Below are 24867 nucleotides of genomic sequence, written 5' to 3'. Positions count from 1 at the left end.
GGATGTGTTTGAATTCTAGACATAGTTATGATTTACTCAACGCAAGACCCAAGAACAACCGTAGTTAACAACCGTGCACACGTATCCAAAATATCGCACACTCCGCTATTCCTAAAGTACAAACACCCGATACAAAATATCACTTGTTGCGGCATCATCTTCACAATATCACCATTTTGTTTGTGTCAATTAGTTACTTTGTATGTTATCCCACAACTCTTACAAAAGTACGAAGGATATTAACGTCGCACTAAGTAATTAACTTTACTCGATATTCTCACATTACGAAACTAAAGAATGGTTGGTTAGACTCTACAAACTGTTTCGATATCACAAGACCTTTATTGTCTGAATGGGTGTTCATGTATCTTAATAATCAAATAGTTCAACACAGAACTAGTACTAACAGAAACATCAGAGTTGTTTACACAAAAGTTTGTATGTGTACAGTATGCGAATACCATGTGTAAGTCCAGCGCAATTGCAGTATCCATTCGAGTTTAGTCAACACAAATTTATTACAACGGAGCCACGTAAACTTTCGTGAAAGAAAAGCATACTCACTTCCAGAGGGTTATGTCAACACCATAGCAGTTCCCCAACAACAAAGTACATATGTTTCTAGCCACGGTCCTTACATCTTTCACATAGATCAATCTACTTTGCTAACGAAAAGTGCTGAGTCATCACATGATCGCTCTCACAACAAAACAGATATTATCATTCAAAATATTCCTAACCCTTTACACACCAGTGACAAATCATACAACGAATATGCTTTGCGGGTCGAATTGTTGTTCAGTGTCAAGTCTACCTGTTGAAACGTACATTAAACAGCGCAATCCAATTAAAACCACGAATCTATTTTCATTTCGTCACATACAGAAAAATAAATTTTCTTTCTCCAACACATACTTGTAACCAATCGCTTTCATTAAACACACAACACCATAAAAGTATTTACTTTCTACAACATAGACATTCCGATGTAGTCAAGAAATATTTTTATTAATCAAAATCATCGATTTCTGTTCACGGCGTTAGTGTGTGCATGTCATACCTGTAGGCCCCGTATTAAAATGGACACGACACGACTGACTGTAAGGAGATAGAAGTCTATCACATCGATTTACATGTGGTCTTCGCTACGGTTTCAAAAAACGAATCATCTCTTTTGCATTGATCTAGACCGAGCAAGTTAGTTAATGGCCATGATTGTGTTTGTCATATGCGAATGATAGGGTTACTGTCAAATCTACATACAACAATCTTCTGACGATCATAATAGCAATTTCATTTTCCGCCCCTTCATAATTGTACAACTCGGTAACTACGTTTAACAAGACCAATCACACTACCGGCGTTGAACACAAGATACCTACCCAAGTAAAAATATCATTCTGGTTTGGACAACTGACGTTTACCTGTGTAAAATTATCATTTTCACTCAGAGATCCACCGTTACCTAACTAAAATACCATTGTCCTTTGGAGATTTATCGTTTATCCAGTGTAACAATCCCCTTTTCACTTGGAAATCTATTTTTGGCCTGAATAACAAACCCCTTTTCACTTGGAAATCTATTTTTGCCCTGGATAACAACCATTTTTTATTTGGAAATATATTTTTTCTCTTGGTAACAAACCTTTTTCACTTGGAAATATATTTTTTCTCTTGGTAATAAACCTTTTTCACTTGGAAATATATTTTTTCTCTGAGTAACAAACCTTTTTCACTTGGAAATATATTTTTTCTCTTGGTAATAAACCTTTTTCACTTGGAAATATATTTTTTCTCTGGGTAACAAACCTTTTTCACTTGGAAATATATTTTTTCCCTGGGTAACAAACCTTTTTCCCTGAGCAACAAACCTTTTTCACTTGCAAATATATTTTTTCCTGGGTAACAAACCTTTTTTACTTGGAAATATATATTTTTTCCCTGGGTAACAAACCTTTTTTCGCTTGGAAATATATTTTTCCCTGGGTTACAAACCTTTTTCACTTGGTGATCCGTCGTTTACCTGAGTAAAAATATCATTTTCCTTTGGGGATCTGGCGTTTACCCAGTGTAACAATACATTTTCTCTTGGCCATCTAGCTTTTCCTAGAGTAACAAAACCATTTTCATTTTGAAATCTGACAACCACACCGACAATTTGATATTTTTGTATTTTCTTACAGCGAACAGCGACAAAATATACACCAACAACGACTCCGATACATTTGTCTAATCAAATATTCACTTGTGTTGGTGCATCCCATCAAAATCGTCGGTTACCCACATGCAATGCGCTCTTGTACACAGAAATGCATGTTTTGGAAAATTGGACAATAGGCTTCGATAGTTCTGTGATGTCCAGGTTCGTGCTTTGGATTTTCCAGAGTCAAAATGTCTGAATAAAACACCTCCTTGACGATGGTTGGTATGTGGATAACGGTGTTCGGAAAACGGTTGGATTTATGTTACCCATCGCGATAACAATTCCAGGTCGAGTTTTCCCCCGCGCGTTTACTATATTGTGTCTTTATTGGTCAATGTATGTCTCGACATTCAGTTTGAAATCGGAAACCCTGATAAGTATGTAACCGGATCCGGATATCAACTCTGAATCGATAAACCAATGAACAATATTCAAAGTAAGCATGTTACACCCTGTGTTCCCACGAAAAAATACCATCCAGACATACGTCGCGCTTGTTTGCCCACATCAGTATACGCGTAAATGGAGGTGTGTGACATTGCATGCAATGTGTTGGTATACAAACATCGATCCACAGACATTATCATAGCCGGTAGTTTTGATGTAGATCGAATGTCATCACACCCGATGTGGTTGTCAGATTTCAAAATGAAAATGGTTTTGTTACTCTAGGAAAAGCTAGATGGCCAAGAGAAAATGTATTGTTACACTGGGTAAACGCCAGATTGGGGATCTGGCGTTTACCCAGTGTAACAATACATTTTCTCTTGGCCATCTAGCTTTTCCTAGAGTAACAAAACCATTTTCATTTTGAAATCTGACAACCACACCGACAATTTGATATTTTTGTATTTTCTTACAGCGAACAGCGACAAAATATACACCAACAACGACTCCGATACATTTGTCTAATCAAATATTCACTTGTGTTGGTGCATCCCATCAAAATCGTCGGTTACCCACATGCAATGCGCTCTTGTACACAGAAATGTATGTTTTGGAAAATTGGACAATAGGCTTCGATAGTTCTGTGATGTCCAGGTTCGTGCTTTGGATTTTCCAGAGTCAAAATGTCTGAATAAAACACCTCCTTGACGATGGTTGGTATGTGGATAACGGTGTTCGGAAAACGGTTGGATTTATGTTACCCATCGCGATAACAATTCCAGGTCGAGTTTTCCCCCGCGCGTTTACTATATTGTGTCTTTATTGGTCAATGTATGTCTCGACATTCAGTTTGAAATCGGAAACCCTGATAAGTATGTAACCGGATCCGGATATCAACTCTGAATCGATAAACCAATGAACAATATTCAAAGTAAGCATGTTACACCCTGTGTTCCCACGAAAAAATACCATCCAGACATACGTCGCGCTTGTTTGCCCACATCAGTATACGCGTAAATGGAGGTGTGTGACATTGCATGCAATGTGTTGGTATACAAACATCGATCCACAGACATTATCATAGCCGGTAGTTTTGATGTAGATCGAATGTCATCACACCCGATAACAATGTCATACCAATAAGCCACATTGCAATGACTCTGAGTCAATCTGAAGCGTGACATACAGACACACAAACATCGAACCGTAACATGGGTTATTCGCACGATGGTGAAAGTGAACTATACAGCATATACCATTAGAGCGTTCACAGTCGAATATGCGAACCACGCACAATCACATACCCTGGTTTTTGTTGGATATGTACGAAACCAATAAATCGATACATTTCTGTTCCTTCTACGTCAATAATACAAGCGTCATTCCAATGCATCGCTCGAATGTAAGGTTCGTCGGGTGTAAAATCCATGTCAAATAACACCAAAGTGTGCTTTCCGTGTTTTATTATTTCCACCGACGCTTCTTGTCTGTGCCGTAACACTATGGTGCGGGGAGTTAAAAAACGGTAGATTGTGAAACGGATTGACATGACCAACAGAATCGACGTCAATAGACTTGTGACGATGTCGTTTCAAAATGATACCGATCTCTTGTGGCGACGACCGTTTCGAAATGTCACCGGACGAACTGGACCCTTACGAAAGTGTGTTTTATGATTGCGTGTGAAATCGCGAGGTAGTGTTCTATTGTGGTGCACGATTGCAGTCTTCATTCCACAGAAACACACCTTATTGGATCACAGTTTCAGTCCGAGATTTGCAGAATCACTGTTCACGATATTTGTCTGGAGTCGTTATGTGGGAGTAGCGACATCCATGCATCGTGACTGAAAGACTGATCGCAATCATTTCGAGCACCACTTCGATAGTTCACCATGGTCAAACGCTGCAGCAGAAAACTTCGGTGTGGACAACACATTGATCGATGTATCCAATTGGTCTGGGTGGTCTGTCCGGAGATAGGGCCATGACTATCTTGTAATGTTACAACACGATAACACCATCGAGTAAATCAGTGAACGGTGTCGAAATATCGATGTAATAGCGCGGACTCAGAGTCATTGCAATGTGGCTTATTGGTATGACATTGTTATCGGGTGTGATGACATTCGATCTACATCAAAACTACCGGCTATGATAATGTCTGTGGATCGATGTTTGTATACCAACACATTGCATGCAATGTCACACACCTCCATTTACGCGTATACTGATGTGGGCAAACAAGCGCGACGTATGTCTGGATGGTATTTTTTCGTGGGAACACAGGGTGTAACATGCTTACTTTGAATATTGTTCATTGGTTTATCGATTCAGAGTTGATATCCGGATCCGGTTACATACTTATCAGGGTTTCCGATTTCAAACTGAATGTCGAGACATACATTGACCAATAAAGACACAATATAGTAAACGCGCGGGGGAAAACTCGACCTGGAATTGTTATCGCGATGGGTAACATAAATCCAACCGGTTTCCGAACACCGTTATCCACATACCAACCATCGTCAAGGAGGTGTTTTATTCAGACATTTTGACTCTGGAAAATCCAAAGCACGAACCTGGACATCACAGAACTATCGAAGCCTATTGTCCAATTTTCCAAAACATGCATTTCTGTGTACAAGAGCGCATTGCATGTGGGTAACCGACGATTTTGATGGGATGCACCAACACAAGTGAATATTTGATTAGACAAATGTATCGGAGTCGTTGTTGGTGTATATTTTGTCGCTGTTCGCTGTAAGAAAATACAAAAATATCAAATTGTCGGTGTGGTTGTCAGATTTCAAAATGAAAATGGTTTTGTTACTCTAGGAAAAGCTAGATGGCCAAGAGAAAATGTATTGTTACACTGGGTAAACGCCAGATCCCCAAAGGAAAATGATATTTTTACTCAGGTAAACGACGGATCACCAAGTGAAAAAGGTTTGTAACCCAGGGAAAAATATATTTCCAAGCGAAAAAAGGTTTGTTACCCAGGGAAAAAATATATATTTCCAAGTAAAAAAGGTTTGTTACCCAGGAAAAAATATATTTGCAAGTGAAAAAGGTTTGTTGCTCAGGGAAAAAGGTTTGTTACCCAGGGAAAAAATATATTTCCAAGTGAAAAAGGTTTGTTACCCAGAGAAAAAATATATTTCCAAGTGAAAAAGGTTTATTACCAAGAGAAAAAATATATTTCCAAGTGAAAAAGGTTTGTTACTCAGAGAAAAAATATATTTCCAAGTGAAAAAGGTTTATTACCAAGAGAAAAAATATATTTCCAAGTGAAAAAGGTTTGTTACCAAGAGAAAAAATATATTTCCAAATAAAAAATGGTTGTTATCCAGGGCAAAAATAGATTTCCAAGTGAAAAGGGGTTTGTTATTCAGGCCAAAAATAGATTTCCAAGTGAAAAGGGGATTGTTACACTGGATAAACGATAAATCTCCAAAGGACAATGGTATTTTAGTTAGGTAACGGTGGATCTCTGAGTGAAAATGATAATTTTACACAGGTAAACGTCAGTTGTCCAAACCAGAATGATATTTTTACTTGGGTAGGTATCTTGTGTTCAACGCCGGTAGTGTGATTGGTCTTGTTAAACGTAGTTACCGAGTTGTACAATTATGAAGGGGCGGAAAATGAAATTGCTATTATGATCGTCAGAAGATTGTTGTATGTAGATTTGACAGTAACCCTATCATTCGCATATGACAAACACAATCATGGCCATTAACTAACTTGCTCGGTCTAGATCAATGCAAAAGAGATGATTCGTTTTTTGAAACCGTAGCGAAGACCACATGTAAATCGATGTGATAGACTTCTATCTCCTTACAGTCAGTCGTGTCGTGTCCATTTTAATACGGGGCCTACAGGTATGACATGCACACACTAACGCCGTGAACAGAAATCGATGATTTTGATTAATAAAAATATTTCTTGACTACATCGGAATGTCTATGTTGTAGAAAGTAAATACTTTTATGGTGTTGTGTGTTTAATGAAAGCGATTGGTTACAAGTATGTGTTGGAGAAAGAAAATTTATTTTTCTGTATGTGACGAAATGAAAATAGATTCGTGGTTTTAATTGGATTGCGCTGTTTAATGTACGTTTCAACAGGTAGACTTGACACTGAACAACAATTCGACCCGCAAAGCATATTCGTTGTATGATTTGTCACTGGTGTGTAAAGGGTTAGGAATATTTTGAATGATAATATCTGTTTTGTTGTGAGAGCGATCATGTGATGACTCAGCACTTTTCGTTAGCAAAGTAGATTGATCTATGTGAAAGATGTAAGGACCGTGGCTAGAAACATATGTACTTTGTTGTTGGGGAACTGCTATGGTGTTGACATAACCCTCTGGAAGTGAGTATGCTTTTCTTTCACGAAAGTTTACGTGGCTCCGTTGTAATAAATTTGTGTTGACTAAACTCGAATGGATACTGCAATTGCGCTGGACTTACACATGGTATTCGCATACTGTACACATACAAACTTTTGTGTAAACAACTCTGATGTTTCTGTTAGTACTAGTTCTGTGTTGAACTATTTGATTATTAAGATACATGAACACCCATTCAGACAATAAAGGTCTTGTGATATCGAAACAGTTTGTAGAGTCTAACCAACCATTCTTTAGTTTCGTAATGTGAGAATATCGAGTAAAGTTAATTACTTAGTGCGACGTTAATATCCTTCGTACTTTTGTAAGAGTTGTGGGATAACATACAAAGTAACTAATTGACACAAACAAAATGGTGATATTGTGAAGATGATGCCGCAACAAGTGATATTTTGTATCGGGTGTTTGTACTTTAGGAATAGCGGAGTGTGCGATATTTTGGATACGTGTGCACGGTTGTTAACTACGGTTGTTCTTGGGTCTTGCGTTGAGTAAATCATAACTATGTCTAGAATTCAAACACATCCAAGTAAGTTCTTTAGTGACTATGATTACATCTACTTTGACGAGAGGAAATGGGAAAATTATTATGGATACTACTGACGAACAAAAAGTGCAAAATGGTTTTATCAGATTTAGGTGTAGGATATCTTTTCGATTTCTTTACCAGAGTGTGTTTTACAAATATCTCTAGTACACCAACGTATAGGGTACAATTATCAAACGTCGTACAAATTGTTTATGCGACGGCAACGACTTTGGGTTACTTGGTTTCGATCCTTTTGTAAAAGATTGTCGGACAATGGGGTTATAATCTTCTGTAATGATCGAGGTACGTGATCAAGTTTCCAATCAATTAATAATCGGACATACGACTTTGGTTTAACGAATCATAATATTTCTAAAATCATAAGACACAAATCGAAATTCATATCAATCAAGACCTTTGCATGCTCTGAGTTTTGTGATGGCGTTTATTTCGCCTGATAGAAATGAACTTGTATCAATAGTAGCACGAAACGCATTTATCATTTTCGGTGTTATTGTTCACCCACTTCGACTGGTACTCGATGCCAAAAGTGATATTTTCTAATAACCTTTACCACAACATCGGGTCTAATTATCGTGAATAATTTAATAATCAAGTCGTGGTCGAGCATTACAAAATCTCGTATAGCAAATCAATGTGTCAATCCTTATGTTTACAGTATGATACCTTTCAATGTAAAACCGGCGTTTGATTGTAAGAAATGAATTCTCAACTACGTTGGTCAGGCATTCAAATCCGGTATACTCAAATGTAATATGTTAATCTCAAACCACACACCGAGTAGTATTTACTTTGGTTTATAAAATATATCAAGTAGTAATTACTTTGTCTTGCAAAATAGTAACGACTTTTACAGTTGAAAAACAAAAGACGCGCCGTAGGGATATGAATACAACCGAACTTGCTATGGATTTTGGATTGTAGTGATTACTCGCGTAGTCTTGTCTACTTTTCGTAAGGATACTGTTGAGTTGGTTGGGTAAGTTACAAACGGATTGAATTGACAAGGTTTTTTGTATTTTACTCTTTTGTTTATGGGAAGATGCTAAAATGTTGAGACGTAATACTATTTCCGTTCACTCGATTACAACAAAAAATAACCTGATAGTTTGTTCAAGGTTTCGACAAATAGATTGAAATATTCCGATTTAACTCATCGCGTCGCAAGTCGATCGCGGTACGCACAAGTGGTTGTCAAGTTAGAAATATTTACAACAGGTGCTATTTCATTGATTGATTCTATTGTGTGTAGTAACACATTAAAATATCGCGATAGTATTTACTGAAACTCTATTTGATAAACGGAAAACTCAGTCGTGAATAGAGTTGTAAGTTTCAAGGATTGTTTCAAAGTATGATCTTGAAATGTGACTGGATCAAAGTTGGTAGTCATGTTTGTCAATATATTTCAATTCAGACTATGTCAAAGTCCGAATATTTCATTTTGGATTATCTGGATTTAACTTTAGTACATCCCGCGAATGGATTCCGATGCGGTACTATAACATTTTTGATAATAATGACTCAAGGATTTTCAATCAACAATACTGGAATTTTTTGGTAATGCTAGAGTTGCCAAATGATTAGTTGTGTGTTTTTGTTAAGTGTTTGATTTCAAGTTAATAAAGACAATAACTGTGTAATGCACATACTTGTGATTCTTGATTCTTGTAGAGTTATAGTTGGTATTGATTCTATAAGTGTGAAAACAGTGGCGCGGAATGTGCGAATAATTCGATGCGGCTGAAAGTCGGCGTCAGTAATCTTCGGGTTACGTTCGATTCAACAAAAACGCGGTAAGGGATTTGTCAAAGGATTAGAGTTGTATCGATTTAAAACATTCAGATACGAATCGACTTGATTTGTGTAGTGAGTTTCATTTCAAGTTGATAAACTAACACATTGATTGAATATTTTCATGGATCTTATCACGCAACTAAAGTCAGCCACTATTATGGAGGCGTGAAACATATAGCGATCGCGGGCGAGTGACAAATTGTCGGTTTTCCAATCACCGCCTGCGACGGTTCTGTGACAAACTAATTACCAAAATATTACCTTGTAGGCGGGTATGCGGAATTGCTACGTCTGAAGTATTATCCGGTGAGTGGTCGTTGGATTTTAAAATTATATCACACCCTTTTGAATAAGCGTTCACTTCACAAAGGATTAGAGTTAGAGCGGAAATAAGTGACAATTTGTCGCTATTCAAGTTACCGCGGTCTGTTATTCGTTACTTGTTAAATCTTACCAGCGATATCAAGTACTGTGACAAACTGATTACTAAAATTTCACCGCGTGAGCGATCGGTATGGTTATGACACCAAGTCGTGAAAGATGGTTATGACCGAGACATTATCTTGTCAGCGATCGCGGGGTTTTGCAAACTATTTCACAGCTATTTGAAGTGTTAATTCGTGAGCGTTGTTATTGTTGATATTCGAATCGCCGTCTACGCCGGCTCTGTGGTAAACTAAATACCAAAATATTACCTCGCAAGTGATTCCTAGACTTGGCAAACTATTTCACACCTTTTTTGCTGAAAGTACGACATGCCGCCCGCAGTCTATACCGAAAGTACGAATCACGACCGCACCCATAAGAAATAAGACCCGCCGCCATAAGAAATAAGTGCCGCTCGCCACCCCGGGTTTCGTGTTGGAATAGTGTAATAATCGATAGTAGCGGCTGGACGAGAAATAATTCAGCGCACAGGTCATTCGAAATATAGGTCGCACGCACTGCTTAATCCTCACGACAAACCACGTTTCCGTTTGCGCGGTTATTGTTGGCGACTCGTACATATTCAACACCGCGTGAGAGATGCCTGAAAGTACGAATCATCGCCGCGTCCATAAGAATAACGATATATCATTGTCGTACTCGCCGTAATTTGGAATATACACATTACCTAAGGACCAATCACATGACTATTTACTTGATACATATTCAACACGAAGTACGACATGCCAACAACGAAGCCGCGTGCGAGCTATCCCTATGCTGAAAAGGGTTACCGTGCGACCACAAGACACAATAGCCGCTCGCCACCCCACCATAAGACGAAAACGTTAGTTCGCCACCCCCGCCATAAGACGAAAACGTTAGTTCGCCACCCCCGGTTTCTCGTTAGCTCGCCACCCCGCCCATAAGACGAAAACGTTAGTTCGCCACCCCCGCCATAAGACGAAACGTTAGTTCGCCACCCCCGCCATAAGACGAAAACGTTAGTTCGCCACCCCCGGTTTCTCGTTAGCTCGCCACCCCGCCCATAAGAACCCCTGCCAGGTCACCAGCGATCTACATAACTACTATCTTGTTGGCATGATATAACAAATAGGAAATTAACAATACCAAGAATGTCTATAAAAACTCATAAAGAGCAATATAGAGCACTACTACTAAATTGCTACCCACCAATTAAACTTTGAGAAGTGCCAATTTCAGCACCCTCACAAACACATAGGCTACCATGAATACAATATCAAAACGGCAAGCTGAAAATCGTGAACACCGGCACGACCGCATCATATCAGCAGAACACTATAACCCAGAATCCAGAAATGAAAACAGCAATAATCCTAACACCGCTGCGCTTCATCATCACCAGGAGAGTCACAAATCTCCATATCATCCACCCGGGAGAGACACCAGCTCCATCCCATCACATGCGCGCTCACATCAGTTTATCCAGTGGAACAGTAGGCCTATGAACGAAATGCAGCAATCGTTCATGTATTCCCGTATCGATATAGCACACTGCAAGGCCGCTTCTTCCATCAGTTCACTATGCATGTCGTAGTCGAATTGTAGTACCGGTACAATCCACATCTCCTCCGAACTGTAGTCTGAGAAAATGAAATACAGATGCAACGTTTTACCTTGTTAGCCATTTTATGTAGCTGATGACAGCAACTAGGCTACTGCAGATCGAAGCGTCGCAGCCAAATATCAAATATAAAACTGCCCTAAAAGAGCACGGTTGCTACTCCGGTACTGGTGTACTACATATATTCCATCGTAAACAAGCGAGCACTTACAAAGTAACCCCACTTTTCCTTGTCATGTTTGCCCAATTTCTCAACATCAGATGATGCCAAGAGCCCGCGCGGCAAAAACCAGCGCCGTCGAACGAAAATCGCCGGACGCCGATGACCGAATACTCAAGCCGATCGTAAACCACATTACACAACAGCTTGAGGCCCGAGTCGACTTGAAGCAGTTTGCCTTTCTCTTTTCATGGAATACGAGAGAGTCGGATCGATGAGTCAGCTTCGAAGCTGACTTAAACCGTCATGTAAATGGGCCTATTGTGTTGACTGCTCACTGTGCTCAGTTTCCAGTTAAAGTCTTCCTAAATCCACTTTTTTAACTCTGTTTGGTGATATTGAATGGTTCGAATTTATAATATATCAATTTTCCTCACTTTTAGCAGTTTCTGGTCGCATTTTCAAGCACCAGTACCAACAAACGAAAGCCCAATAGTGTGTTGGCTTCGAAATTACAATGAAATGTCGGTCTTGGCCGTCTGAATCTCGAGTCAATGACTTGTTTCGAGTCATGCGGAATGACTCGAGTCCAAGTCGAGTCAATATACAGATTGACTCGAGTCGAGTCGAGTCATTTTCGTATTTTGAGAAAATGACTCGAGTCGAGTCGAGTCATCCGAAAATCGTGACTCGAGTCGGACTCGAGTCATAACAACCCTGGTTAGTGGTGACTGATTATTGCAAATAATAATAATAATAATAAGTAAAACACGGACGGAAAATGCAGAATGTGCCACAACCAAAATGAAACTGTAGCACATCTCATGTCCGGCTGTGGTGCACTTGCAGCTACCGAATACACATGGAGGCACAATAGGATCGGTCACTACATCCATCTTGAATTATGCAAACATTTTAACATCACCACTTCGACAAAAAATTGGTACGATTACAGCCCAGCATCAGGGACAGAAAACGAACAACTAAAAATTCTGTGGGATGTACCAGTTATAACTGACCGCGAAATCAGAAGCAACCGCCGGATATGATAATCAAACTAAAAAAGAAAAGAGAATGCTTATTCATTGAACTGGCTGTCTCAGCTGATCACAACCTAGTGCAAAAAGAATCAGAAAAACACTCCAAATACGCAGACCTCAAAATGGAATGTGAGAAAATGTGGCGATGCAAAATAAACATTGTACCGATAGTCATTGGCGCTACAGGGGTCGCGAGAAAAAACCTCATGAGACATATCCAACAAATTCCGGGTAACGTTCGATTCGACATGATCCAAAAGATCACATTATTGGGCACTGTGCACATTCTTCGGAAGGCCTTGAATGCACCACTGGACTAAAATTACACTTGTGAATCACAGCATAATTTCTGTAATTTCGATTCTTCATCTTCAATCATCTCTACCTCTGCTCTGTAACCCTTGCCAATTCTTCATCTGCTGCAATTCTGTAATCTGACTTCTCCGTGTAGGCTATTGCATAGGAATAACAATTTGAATGTATTACTGAAATTTTAAAAATTTACTCCAATCTCGCCATTTTCCTTTGGGGGCAGGTTGCTCCCCGGATTATGTGTGTATCTACCAGTTTTACTGTGAATAAAGAAGATAATAATAATAATCGTTGTAATTTTCATCTGAACAAGTCACACACAATGTACAGTGCGATAAGACACAATGCGATGTAATGAACAGATAGGAGGATATCGAACGACACGCAGTTGCGATCCTTTTTAGACATCCACATCGGCCTACAGTGCCCAATGTAACAGTTCTTTTCGATGTTGATATTTTTTTGAAGTCACCGCCCTTTCTAGTTCTTTGCTATCTATGTAAGTACTTTCTTTCGTCGGATCTTTTTCTGGGATTTTTTTTATCGCCGTAAGAACGACGACGGCGGGGGAAGAGGAGCCCAGATGAACCTCCGACAGGAATCGAATTCGAGTCCGCCAGATTCGTAGGCGCTTATCGTTACCACTATACTACGCTATCTCCCCCGCAAATAGTTTGCCCTACACATATTTTAATACTGGTTATGCAATACAGCCTCATGCTTAGCCTATGTATAGGATATAAATGCTATAAATACCAGCCAGACTTCAAGATTACCGGACCACAACCTGACATATCGACCTCACCTACCGACGCACGCCGCATTCATCTCGATCGTCGCTTTCTTTTATGCTTCCCTTTCTTAAATCCAGTGTGCTTTGGATGCCTCATATTAACATGCTCATAGGCCAAGGTGGGTGTATGATTATAAAAGACAGCTGCAAGTCGTTTCGTCACCCTCCTATTTTTCATTATATATCGCTATCTTGTGGTGTTTTGATTAGATGAAAATTTTAATAAAATGTTGATGATATTTTTTGACACGCATTGAATAAGATTCTCTTTCACAAAAGTACATCTGCTCGACGAGTGACAAGATAGTGTCTTTTGTGTGCACGGTGCAATGAGCAACTATGCAGCGTGTGCACTGTGCACTGTGTATGGATTGGTTTGGGAGACTCGCCACTTGCGAGGAATAGGCCTGTTCGGCATCATGTTCAAATCACGTCAATCAATTACAAATTCTCATCCCCGTCGATATATTACTCAGACATTTGGAATGGCCCAATCCAACTCTGTTTGGAGTCGAATTAGGTTCAACGAACGAATGAATCTGATAAATCACAATTAAATGCCAATATTAGAGATGTGGTGAAAGGAATCGGTTAGTAATCGGCGAGCCTCATCAAAGGAGAGTGTGGTAAATGTCAACACTGAACAAATGTAGAAATAGCGCCCTCCAGTAGATAACAAAACAGTGGGAAATTTGATTGTATTTACTGAGGCAACTGATCCTTGTGGTCAGGCCGTTAGTGTTCCCGTCGTATATTTTGCAGTCAAAATATGCAAATAATATTGAAAGTATCGTGACATATTCTTTCCAATATATATTTGCTTCAGTATTAATTGAAATAAGCATCGTTTTCTAGCCTGAGATAAGCTAATTCCTTCGAATTGCAATTGTTTACTTTTGAGTACTCGCATCATGTGAAACACTGTACATTCCGGGCTTGCCCACATCCAGCCTGGGCCTGCAGCAACGACTGTTAAGCGGATACTTTGAAGAACTTCCATTGAAGAAGGGGTTTTAAAGTGCAACCGACATTGCATGCCATGTGACGGGCATTTAACAAAAGGTATGATTAAGTACTCACGTACGTCTACACTCCACTTCAGCTAAGAACATTACCGTACGTAGCATAGTCAGTTCTCTGGAAATGGTTGTCAAGTTATCGTTTTGCCAATGTTTTCATTCTGCGACAAAGTCTAGCGTCTACTTCCGACCTAATTATGTGTTTACTTTTTTAGACAGAGCAGTGTAATGTGTTTGGAAATTTGCAAAGCATGCGAATATGGTCTTTAGTACAAAACTTGATAGCACTAACTTGTAAGTTTTCCGGTAAGTACATGTGTTGGTGTTGCTATATTCTCCTGTAGTTGATCTGAAGTTAATATCAGGTGCTGTTCTTTAATAGACAATGTTTAAGATTAGTTTATTGTGTGTGTGTACAACTGCACAGTGTACTATATATTATAATCTCAACAAGCTAACTGTACAGGCCTACCATGTCAAGGAAATTGCACACTGATTTTGATTCAATTTATTGCCTATGTTTAATGCAGTATTCTTTATTGGTAATTATTGATGTTGTCAGTTGAGATATTTGTTATTAATTCTTAATGCAGCCTTTCATCTACTGATTTTGTAGGCTGTAGTGGGTGTTTGATTAATTATTTTCATCAAATCAATTATATAGTTATATTATTTTAGTTATAATTATAATTATCATAGTCTATGGTTAACATTCCAGTATCCATTCATATAGTTTCAAATCTTTTGATGTTTTCAAATGATACTATCCATAAATTAATGAATAGTTTGTTATTTAAACTGTTCTTGCATGTGTCAAAGTGTCATTCATTTTCAGATATTTGCGTCACGTCCACCCAACGTTTCTCAGCCGCCGTTATGCAAAGTTACTCAAACCGAAACCCACCAACATCCAAAATGGACTCCACCCAATCATACGTTGCCGGCTGTGAGTTAGGCAGCAAAATCTCCGATTACAAAGTCAGCAATCTCCTTGGACGAGGAGCGTTCGCCTGTGTCTACAGGGCCAGGTGTTTAGTATCGAATAGAGAAGTCGCGATCAAAGTAATTGATAAAAAGAGCATGAGAAAGTCGGGAATGGTGAACAGGGTGCGTAACGAAGTGGAGATCCAAGCCCAACTCAAGCATTCGTCAATCTTGGAGCTTTACCACTGTTTTGAAGATGAGGTTTACGTCTATCTCGTCTTAGAACTGTGTCTGGGCGGGGAACTCAGCAAATACATAAAGTCAAATGGAAACTTGTCTGAAGATCAAGGTAAAAAATTACGTTTTGATGCATTCATGCAGGTCCGTATTAATGACATACTTGCTATCATTGCCCTACACACAATTGAATCATATATTCGTATTGAAATAAGCACCAGTTCTTTGAATTCTCTACTAATCTCTGACAATTACCCTGACAAGTGTCAGCTGTAGGGTTTATTTCAAAATGAATATGTTTTTCAATTGTTTATTGAAGTTCTGTAACTCTCAGCTAGTATTCTTTGATTCCGTCTAGTTTTCGTGTTTTGACAGCGATTTTTTTCCAGTTGTAGAGTCACTATGTGACAGAATTGCCCGTTGTCTTTCCAGCACGTACGTTCATGAATCAAATTGTCGACGGCATGTTACACCTCCACGCGCAAGGAATTATTCACAGAGACTTGACGCTGTCGAACATATTGCTCACCGATACTCTCCACATTAAGATCGCAGACTTTGGCCTTGCGACAAAACTCGCTATGCCTACGGATAAGCACTTCACGATGTGCGGGACGCCTAATTTTATTTCGCCGTGAGTCAATATCCTTTCCTAATAATTTACGATTGCTTGATCTTTCTATCGTATTTCAGAGAAATTGCCACAAGGAGTGCCCACGGTCTCCAATCGGACGTATGGTCTTTAGGTTGCATGTTATATACCTTTTTAGTTGGTCACCCGCCATTTGATGTAAGTATTTCGATGTACCGTTGATTCCTTGTGTTTACGTTCCCGTTTTTTTAAGACCGACGCTGTCAAAAGCACGTTGAGTAAGGTGGTGATGGGAGATTATGAGCTTCCTCCAGAAGTGGGGGATAGCGCGAGGGATTTGATACGGAAACTTTTGAGGAAAAATCCTTCAGACAGAATCACGCTGTCGGCAGTTTTGGATCATTCCTTCATGGTATGTGGAGTAGCTATTCTGTAATAGCATTGAAGTTACCGACCTCGAAGTTGCACAATTGTGTGTTGTTTTGAATGAAAATTTCTTGTGAATGAAATTTAATAACTTGAATCGAAGAGTTGCGTTTGGTGGTTGGTTTCATTTCATAAGACTACATTTCTGCTTGAGCGACTCGTTTATAATGCTCCCTTATTATTTTTCGAATGACTTGCCTCCTGTCTTCAACCATTTCTTTGTCCTTGCTCGAAGTGTAGGCCTACGCTCCCACAATACCAGATTTTCTTCCAAGGGCAACATCCATGTACGTCCTCCCACCAAGTAATGTCACAAAGAAATCAATCGACTATGCCGGTCCTGTTGTTTGGAAGTCTATACCTCCACGTCTACATCCATATGGGACCTTCTACCCTCCGTATCACACCTTTAAAAAATTATTATTCCGTCACCTCGTCTCATATTACTGACCCCACTTGTGCCACCCTAAATTTTTTCATATCAATAATTAATTATTTTAATATGCTGAGCTGAATTTTTTAATCACGACCAATTCCAATCAACTATATAAATAACATCTGTAATTGTTGAATGCAGGGTGTGATCAGATCAGTTGACCCTACCCAGAGTCATATCGACCCCACCCTGTTCGACACCGTTAAGTTGCTTTGTTATTATTTGTTCCGCCAATGTAATTTTCTGATTGGACAAATCAGTAAATATTAAGTGCCGAGCATCGATGAACAACAGCCTTACTAATAAAACTCGTTACATCTACAAATGGTTGGAATATATAGCATAGAAATACTACCCAAATGATGCTTTTATATACCGTATAGAAAGATGGTCAAAATTCATGCCCATTGGAAGAGTTTCACAGTGGGGAACTGTAGAGCTAACGGCAATGACAACTTTCCTCGTGTTGCAAGTCGTCAGTAGTGAAGTAATTCTAAGTGCTCAATCCTATTGCGTATTTGCATTACTTCCTCATATGATTGATACTTCTACTTCAATCAAAGTTTACTGCTTTACGTACTTCAATCAAAGTTTACTGCTTTACTTCTGCTCGGGTACCAACAATGATAACTTTGACCACGTTCGCGAATTGTTTAGGTCTCCCGTGTTGATTAATTGATGTGCTGCAGAGATGTAATTGTATATATGAATTCAGAATCAAGCTTGGGACAGCAAAGACCAGGACGACTCCATAGACAGCGGACTGGCCACCATGACGACGAATTCGACACAGTGGTACAGCAAACTAAACGGTCAGAAGACCACTCCAACCACGTCACGGCTACCGCCGAAGACGCGCCCGTTAGTCGTGCCGCGTTCGGACAAACGCGCAGACGCTTGCGGCGAATGCAGGAAAGCGAACTGCGGCAGCGAAGACTGCAGATTTTTTGATGGAAGGGATTTCGACGCGCGCCCTGTAAATTACAGCACCCCGAAGTTTGAAAACCGCAGAGAAATGGACTCTCCCAAATCGTGTCAAAGTTCTGAACATTTGCTACCGTCGAAATTGAACCCCCCGAAAAAACTATGCGAGAGCCCAAATACACACACGCGCGCTTTGTCGAATATTTCAAGGGCGCGAAGTAATGCGGGCGATAAATATGACAATAAGACGCGCGCGGATTCTCAAAAATCGTTATCGAATATTTGCGACGCTCATAAAGGCGATAATTTTATGACAGGGACACCTAAGTATGACCCGAAATTTTATAAGTCAACTTCGAGACAGTGGCGCGGCAGCCAGCCGTCGTTGGATTCTTTCGAACGCGCCGCTTCGAGCAGTAATTATTCCCTGTGTCGTAAACACAGCAGCACCAGCTGCAGCTGTTGCGATTCGGACTCGTACGCGGACAGGCGCGCAGACGCGTCTCACAAGTTTCGCAGTTGCGAGAACCTGTCGTACGCCGGCGGTCACCGGGCGCGCAGCGAATTGTATTCCAGCTCTTCGTCTTCGCTGCAAAAAATCCCGCAAAAGTTGGAAAGGTGCCGGAGCGTGTCGCACGACAGGCGGACGGCTCGGGGGCCGGCGGACGAGGAGGACAAGGAGAATTTTCGGCCCGACGTGGGGGGAGAGAGTCGAAGGAAGTTTGATGGAAATTTTGCCAGACCCGTCGGTACGTTGGGTGAGCGTTTGCTCATGTTGAAAATATTCGTTGTTCAGGCAGAGGTTGCTGGTAGTAATGAACTGCTTCTGCATTTTCTAAGTTTTATATTAGGTATTGTCTCCTTGCACTGCTTAGTGGTAGTGATTTTAGGCTACTAAACTTGGCGGTTTTCAGGGCTCGAATACTTTGTTATTTACTTAGAAATCACTACTTCTACTTGTAACTTGAGTAGACATTTATGACATTACTTTCACTTCTACTTTAGTACAGCGATGACTACTCTGTGTTTGGGATGATATTTGGTCCGACTTCGAATGCTAAAAATGTTATTTATCGACAAAGCGATATCTATGCTGTTGCGTCTTTTAAAATTAGCTATATACATATATACAATACATTGATCTTGGCAACAGTGCTATTAATTTACGTCTGTTTAGTCGCCCGTCTGCACATCGAATTGCGATTTCTTTCGACTTGTCGCGTTATTCAAAGAATTTTTGCTTCATCTCTATTTCATATTGGGTACTTGAAATCGTGTGCTATCTAATAATGCTCAATTGCAGATGGCAGCAAACATTCGTCGAAATCCGCTTCTCTCCGGACTAAAACGAAAGAGCCAATACCCCCGATAAACTCCGATAGACTTCCCACCATACGGCAAAGAATGAAGAACGCAATTGTAAAGTTTGAATTACGGTTTGCCCGATTCCGACTGTGTTGATGGCCTTTCTGTATTCTCTTACAGTTGAGCATTCTCGAAAACGGCGAGGTCTGCCTGGAAACGATAAAGACGCAGAACGGGCGAGAAGGTGTCACTGAAGTCTTGAGGTTGTCGGCCGATGGCAAAAACGTCAAGGTAGTTGTCTCTATTAAAATTATTGTCATTGGAACTATTGCCCCAAGATTTAGATTCTGACGTATTAATATAACAAGAGGTAGTTAGTGAAGAGTACTCAAACGTTTTGCTCAACATGCATTACTGACTAACGTGGTTATGTTAGTAGGCTGCTTCCACTTCTTCAAAGATTTTCAGGCAAAAAGAGTAATTTGATACCTACTGAAGTAGCATTTGAGCACTTTGAGACCACTTTGATAACTACAACACCCAGGGAAAACAGTACAAAGTAGGCTACAGAACAGGACAATTTCACTTTTCAGACTCTTTTTTTTTGTTTTGATACACGGATACCCTCAGGCAATTTTTGCCACCTAACATATGTTCTGTATTACATTGTATATAAACCGCCGTTGTTTTAGATATATGTCCCTGACGCAACGGAACGAGGCATGGACGAAGTGCCGGCGGTTGGTGACAAATGTTCTGATTTTACGACGGAAAATATTCCGGACCGCTACAAAAATAAGTTCAGATATCTAGCAAAGTAAGTCGTGGCCTGGTTTGTAATTTATAATCGATGTAATCGTCGATGTTTCGATACCAAGGTTCGTACAACTGGTGAGATCGAAAACAACAAAAGTGACGTTATTCACAAATAAAGCGAAATGTATGCTTATGGAAAATGACCCGGACGCTGATTTTGAAGTGTGCTTCTACGATGGTAATTGAAATTGAAATGTTTTTATGGCTTTCGCTAACAACCACGCGTTAAACCAGGCTCCAAAGTTCACCAGACGAAAGGGAAAACGCAGATTATCGATTCCTCGGGACATCTGACAACCCTTCACCCAGCCAGCGACACAAAGACCGGGAGGTAAGAGCAAATATGGTCAGAAGAAGTCAGTTAATCGGGGGGGGGGGGGGCTCTGCTTTTGAAATCACATCCATCACAAAATGCCTTGGGAATACTGCAAATAGATTGAATCTCGAATATATCATTGAGTTACAGTGAAAGGATATTAGCTATTAGGGTTACCATAGTTTGGAATCAGGAAAGGAGCAAGCTTTTATCAAATCATAAAAGTTGATTCACCGGAATAAAAGACAGCTGGTTTTGATATATTTACTGGAACTCTTTTTATGTAGACTAAAAATAAGGTCATCACTTTGGCACGACTTCTACCGCGTTACCTACTTTTCACGATACTTCTGCGGTGTTGACTTGAAAAAGAAGGGTCGCTTTTGATATTTGACTCCCGCGTATCCCTTTGTCTGTCTTGTAGGCAGAAATTTAACGTGTTTTGCGGTCTTTTTGGGCGTATTAGGCTTAAAAGGAGGACAAATCGTCGAAAAGGGAGGCCATTCGGACGTAAAAGTAATGCAAAACATGCTCCGAAGCTACTTTCTTAGCGGCTAACACAAAATCAGTGATGCAGACATATTCTAAGAATTATTCCTGCTTTCAAAATCTAGGGTGTGAGAAGGTAGAAGTTTTGCCTGGAAGTGGAGATAGTCTAAAGTCGCGAGTAAGTACTTCGAGTATGCAAAATCCACTTGAGTACTTTAAAAAAGTTACCATCTTCTAAGAGTTGAGCGGTCCGTCTTTTAATTCAAGCTGTTTTTTACTGACTCGTTGGATAATTATTTTCAGCGTCTACCACGGATATGACACGGAGAGCTTGTGCGCCGAGCTGCGTGAAAAGGTCGGGCACGCGTTGCAGATTCGTGAAAAATGCCTGAAATTGGAATCGACCATATCAAGCATGGAGAGAGATGGCAAAAGCTCGGCATACTTTCCGATAACGGTGTCGAGGTAAATTGAATTTACTGTGGCGTGTTTGTTTTGTGGCGTGCCGCCAGAAGTGGTCAAAGTAGTCGGCATTGATACTCCAGTAGTAGTAACACCTAAAATATCTACTCAAGTACGAGTAGAAGTAGGTATTTCCAAGGAGTGTCAAGATTACCTCAAGTGGAATTAGAAGTTGAAAGGTTTGAAAGTACTCCAGAAGTTCAGACCAAGTGCTGTATACTTTTGGCAATTAATCGGAGGTGTGCTACTGTGAATATTCAATGCGACAGTGACGCTTGAATAGGTACAATCTTCGAAAACATATTCTGCAATTACTGTGATGGCTATTCCACACACGAAACCGTTGCAAACTCATCTCAGAACTTACTTGAGTACTTTGAAAAAGTACAAATACTTCATTACTGAGCTTTTGCATACCTCACACCTCATTAAAATGATCATTATGTTCATTTATATGCGTGTTACACCATGTTGGAGTCCGAATTATGTAACCAGGGATTAGATTTCGTGCTGTATCTTCTGCAGGGTTGGGAATATTGCACAATATGTGGTTGTAACCAAGTCACACGGTCCTAGTCACAAGTCAATCTGTCTTTTATAGTTCTGACTTGTGTCAAGTTGAGTCATTGTTCAGTTTACCATTGTTCAGTTTGGAGTTCACTCGGCCTGAGTGATATCGAATGCCTCACATTCATAATATACTGATTTCCCTCACTCTTAACAGTTATTGGCGTAATTTTTTTAAGTACCAGTACTCGTAGTCGAAATACCATTAGCGTGGTAGCGTTGCCTTTCCTCGAAATTACAATGAAATGCCTTACGAGTTTCAAGTCATATGACTTGGTTAAGTCATGCGCAATGACTATCAGTACACAAGTTGACTCAAGTCAAGTCATTTTCCGTATTCCGTAGAAGAAAATGACTCGAGTCAAGCCAGAAAAAATCGTGACCGAAGTCGAGTCCTTTCTCGTACAAGCACCCCCTTAAACTCACTTGCAAAATCTCATTATTTGCAGGAGACCGCCCCACGCCAACCCGACACAGACGAAAATAACAGGACGGAAAACCTCTTGCCAGAACACGCCCGAAAGAAGAGGCAGGGACCCGGCTCGCGAAGAGTGCATGTCGCCCGGCAGCATGCCCTCGCCATGCGTGCCTAGTCCCACGTCGCCCAGCATTGCGCCGCCCATTCGTCTGACGGAGTCCGTCCTGTCGTACAACACGGTAGCGACGGGCGTGAGCTCAAAGGCCCCTTCGAAAGGGCATCGCAGTTTGCCCGCAACGCCCAATTCGAGATCATCGTCAAAGCCGACGCATTCTGAATCTGGCATGACAGGTTCGTTGATTTTGTGATTGTGGGGGGGTTTGGGGAGTGTGGTTAAAGTAAAGTGTTGGACTTGGAAGATAATGTCGGTGTGTCTGTATGGAGTGATCGGATTTAAGATTTTCGAGACCAAATTCAGAATCAATTTCATAACATGTACAAGTCTGGTAATGGCTGAAATTTTGTCAAAAGTAAGGTGAATTTTCATGTCTATATCAAAACCCAGCTTCGAATTATTCGTATATCTGTAGCCCAATTCATCAATTCCGTTTTTTTCTCAAATTCGAATCGATCCTCATCTCTTGTGTGGCTTGTTATGACATCATTGACTTTCGTAGGTGCAAGCTCTGGGCCCGATGCTATTATCGTGCTTGCGTGGTGTACACTAAATTATTTTTTGAGTTACAAAGTGATGCCGCAATAGCGGAGGAAGTCTAGGTTTCTATCCTTATTGCTATGTAATTGTGCAATACATTTTTAATAATAGTGAACTGAGTAATCTGCAATTGTCATGATTTGAACCATGTGATTTTGTTATCAGATTTGGCTCGTATCGCTTGCATCGCATTGGCGGTGTAGCTAATACTAAATTGACATGGATATAAGATACAATGATGTATGAACACAGAAAAATTCAGAATTTAGTGGCTGTAATGTTCTTAACCTCGATGCCTGCATAAAACCTAAAGCATCATGCTATAACAAATGTAATTCATTTTTAGATTTGTAAAGTTGCCTTTCTTATTCAGGTTCGGCCAGTCATTTACAAGTTAATGCTGCTCCACTGGCAAGCAGAGACGAAGTAGTTCGTTCCGTTTCAATACCAAATCTCGGCACCGCATCACACCTTAGCTGCGGCGACATCTGGGTTCAATATGAGGACAAAACACAAATTTTGGTGCAGTCGGCGTCCACAAAGATTGTGTACGGCCATACGAATGGTCAAATAGAAAGGTATTTTTTTTTTTTAAATCTGACTTCTTGTATTGAACTTGAAATGTTTCCCACAGATTTGGACAAGGCGCGAAATTACCAGACTATGTGAAGAGGAAGTTGTCGCAGTTACCTTTTGTTGTAGAGTTGCTCCTGAAACAGTAGTATTTTTTAACCGAGATAATTGCGCAATCTGCTGAAAATGACGCTCATCATAAGTGGCCTTGGTGCTACTTCCAGGACCGCAACACCATAGCATTGTACCTCCGAAATTGCATAATCATAATAACTCTGCATACTTGTGTTCCTACTTCCTAGTCATGTTCCCTACCTATTTCACAAAACTGTTTTAGTAGCTGATGTCTACTTTGTTTTAGAATTTTATAGTTTTCTTTATTGGTGTGCGTAGTTGGAAATATTTTCTTGAATGTTCTTCAGAGCCTCTATATTTCTGTTAGTAAATGAAGCGCGTATGTTTCTTTGGTCTGTGTAGCACTTGGGTGTTGACATCAATGTAATAAATGACAACTCCACACATACTCTGAACTACTCACTCATTGCCATGGTTTTTGTGAGGATGTCAAAGCCGTTCAGAAGTTGGGAAATGGGATGGGGTCAACATTAGGCTTACCATATTTTGGAAATGTAAAAAGAGGACACCTTTCAGACATGCAAAACTGGAGAAGAATTCTCAAAAACCGGTAAATTTTTCCCACTTCGTGATCGGTTGACTGAGAAAAAAAAAAAAGGTCTTTTCGCTCAGAGCTGCGTTAATTTGCGGCATATCACTCGCAATTTCCTCTAAATCTGACCTAAATTTTCAAAAAAGAGGACAAAATCTCAAAAAAGTGGACAAAAGGGCGTCCTCCGAGGACACTTTCAAAAAAGTAAAAAAGAGGACAAATCCTCTTAAAGGAGGACGTATGGTAAGCCTAGTCAACATGTACTAGAAATCCGAGTTGATAAGCAGTTCT

The 24867-nt window shown here is 40.1% G+C and overlaps 1 protein-coding gene and 1 long non-coding RNA gene across 3 annotated transcripts; one reads left to right on the top strand and one right to left on the bottom strand.

Annotated features, from left to right (window-relative positions):
- Positions 1 to 11140: 11140 nt before the first annotated feature.
- Positions 11141 to 11715, bottom strand: LOC145453387 (uncharacterized). Its single transcript, XR_013919749.1, has 2 exons — positions 11597 to 11715; positions 11141 to 11404 (listed from the first exon to the last, which is right to left on the bottom strand). It is a non-coding gene; the product is annotated as an uncharacterized LOC145453387 (long non-coding RNA).
- Positions 11716 to 14498: 2783 nt separating this feature from the next.
- LOC145454040 (serine/threonine-protein kinase PLK4-like) lies at positions 14499 to 24432 on the top strand. Of its 2 annotated transcripts, none has more exons than XM_080332021.1 (15): positions 14499 to 14752; positions 15545 to 15982; positions 16303 to 16504; positions 16564 to 16660; positions 16716 to 16874; positions 18040 to 18997; positions 19552 to 19667; positions 19734 to 19844; positions 20246 to 20370; positions 20432 to 20547; positions 20604 to 20700; positions 21478 to 21639; positions 22653 to 22972; positions 23710 to 23914; positions 23971 to 24432. In XM_080332021.1, the coding sequence occupies exons 1-15, from the start codon at positions 14725 to 14727 to the stop codon at positions 24056 to 24058; spliced, it is 3222 nt and encodes a 1073-aa protein (XP_080188147.1). In that variant the 5' UTR covers positions 14499 to 14724; the 3' UTR covers positions 24059 to 24432. The 2 variants fall into 2 exon arrangements, with proteins under 2 accessions (XP_080188147.1, XP_080188146.1); XM_080332020.1 differs by lacking the exon at positions 14499 to 14752 and adding an exon at positions 14821 to 15015.
- Positions 24433 to 24867: the final 435 nt, after the last annotated feature.

The sequence above is a fragment of the Botryllus schlosseri genome, chromosome 13, assembly GCF_051294905.1.
Source record: "Botryllus schlosseri isolate E-star chromosome 13, Bs_hap1, whole genome shotgun sequence".
NCBI classification, from domain to species: Eukaryota; Metazoa; Chordata; class Ascidiacea; order Stolidobranchia; family Styelidae; genus Botryllus; species Botryllus schlosseri.
The sequence above is the reverse complement of the archived record's forward strand: the minus strand, read 5'-3'. Positions and strand labels throughout refer to the sequence as shown.

Excerpts from the sequence above, each read along its gene's own strand:
- LOC145454040 (XM_080332020.1), top strand. The coding sequence starts at position 14,961 with ATGCGAATATGGTCTTTAGTACAAAACTTGATAGCACTAACTTGTAAG. Across the intron at positions 15,016-15,544 it reads ACTAACTTGTAAGTTTTCCG|ATATTTGCGTCACGTCCACC; the intron begins GTAAGTACATGT and ends ATTCATTTTCAG. Across the intron at positions 16,661-16,715 it reads TTGGTCACCCGCCATTTGAT|ACCGACGCTGTCAAAAGCAC; the intron begins GTAAGTATTTCG and ends CGTTTTTTTAAG.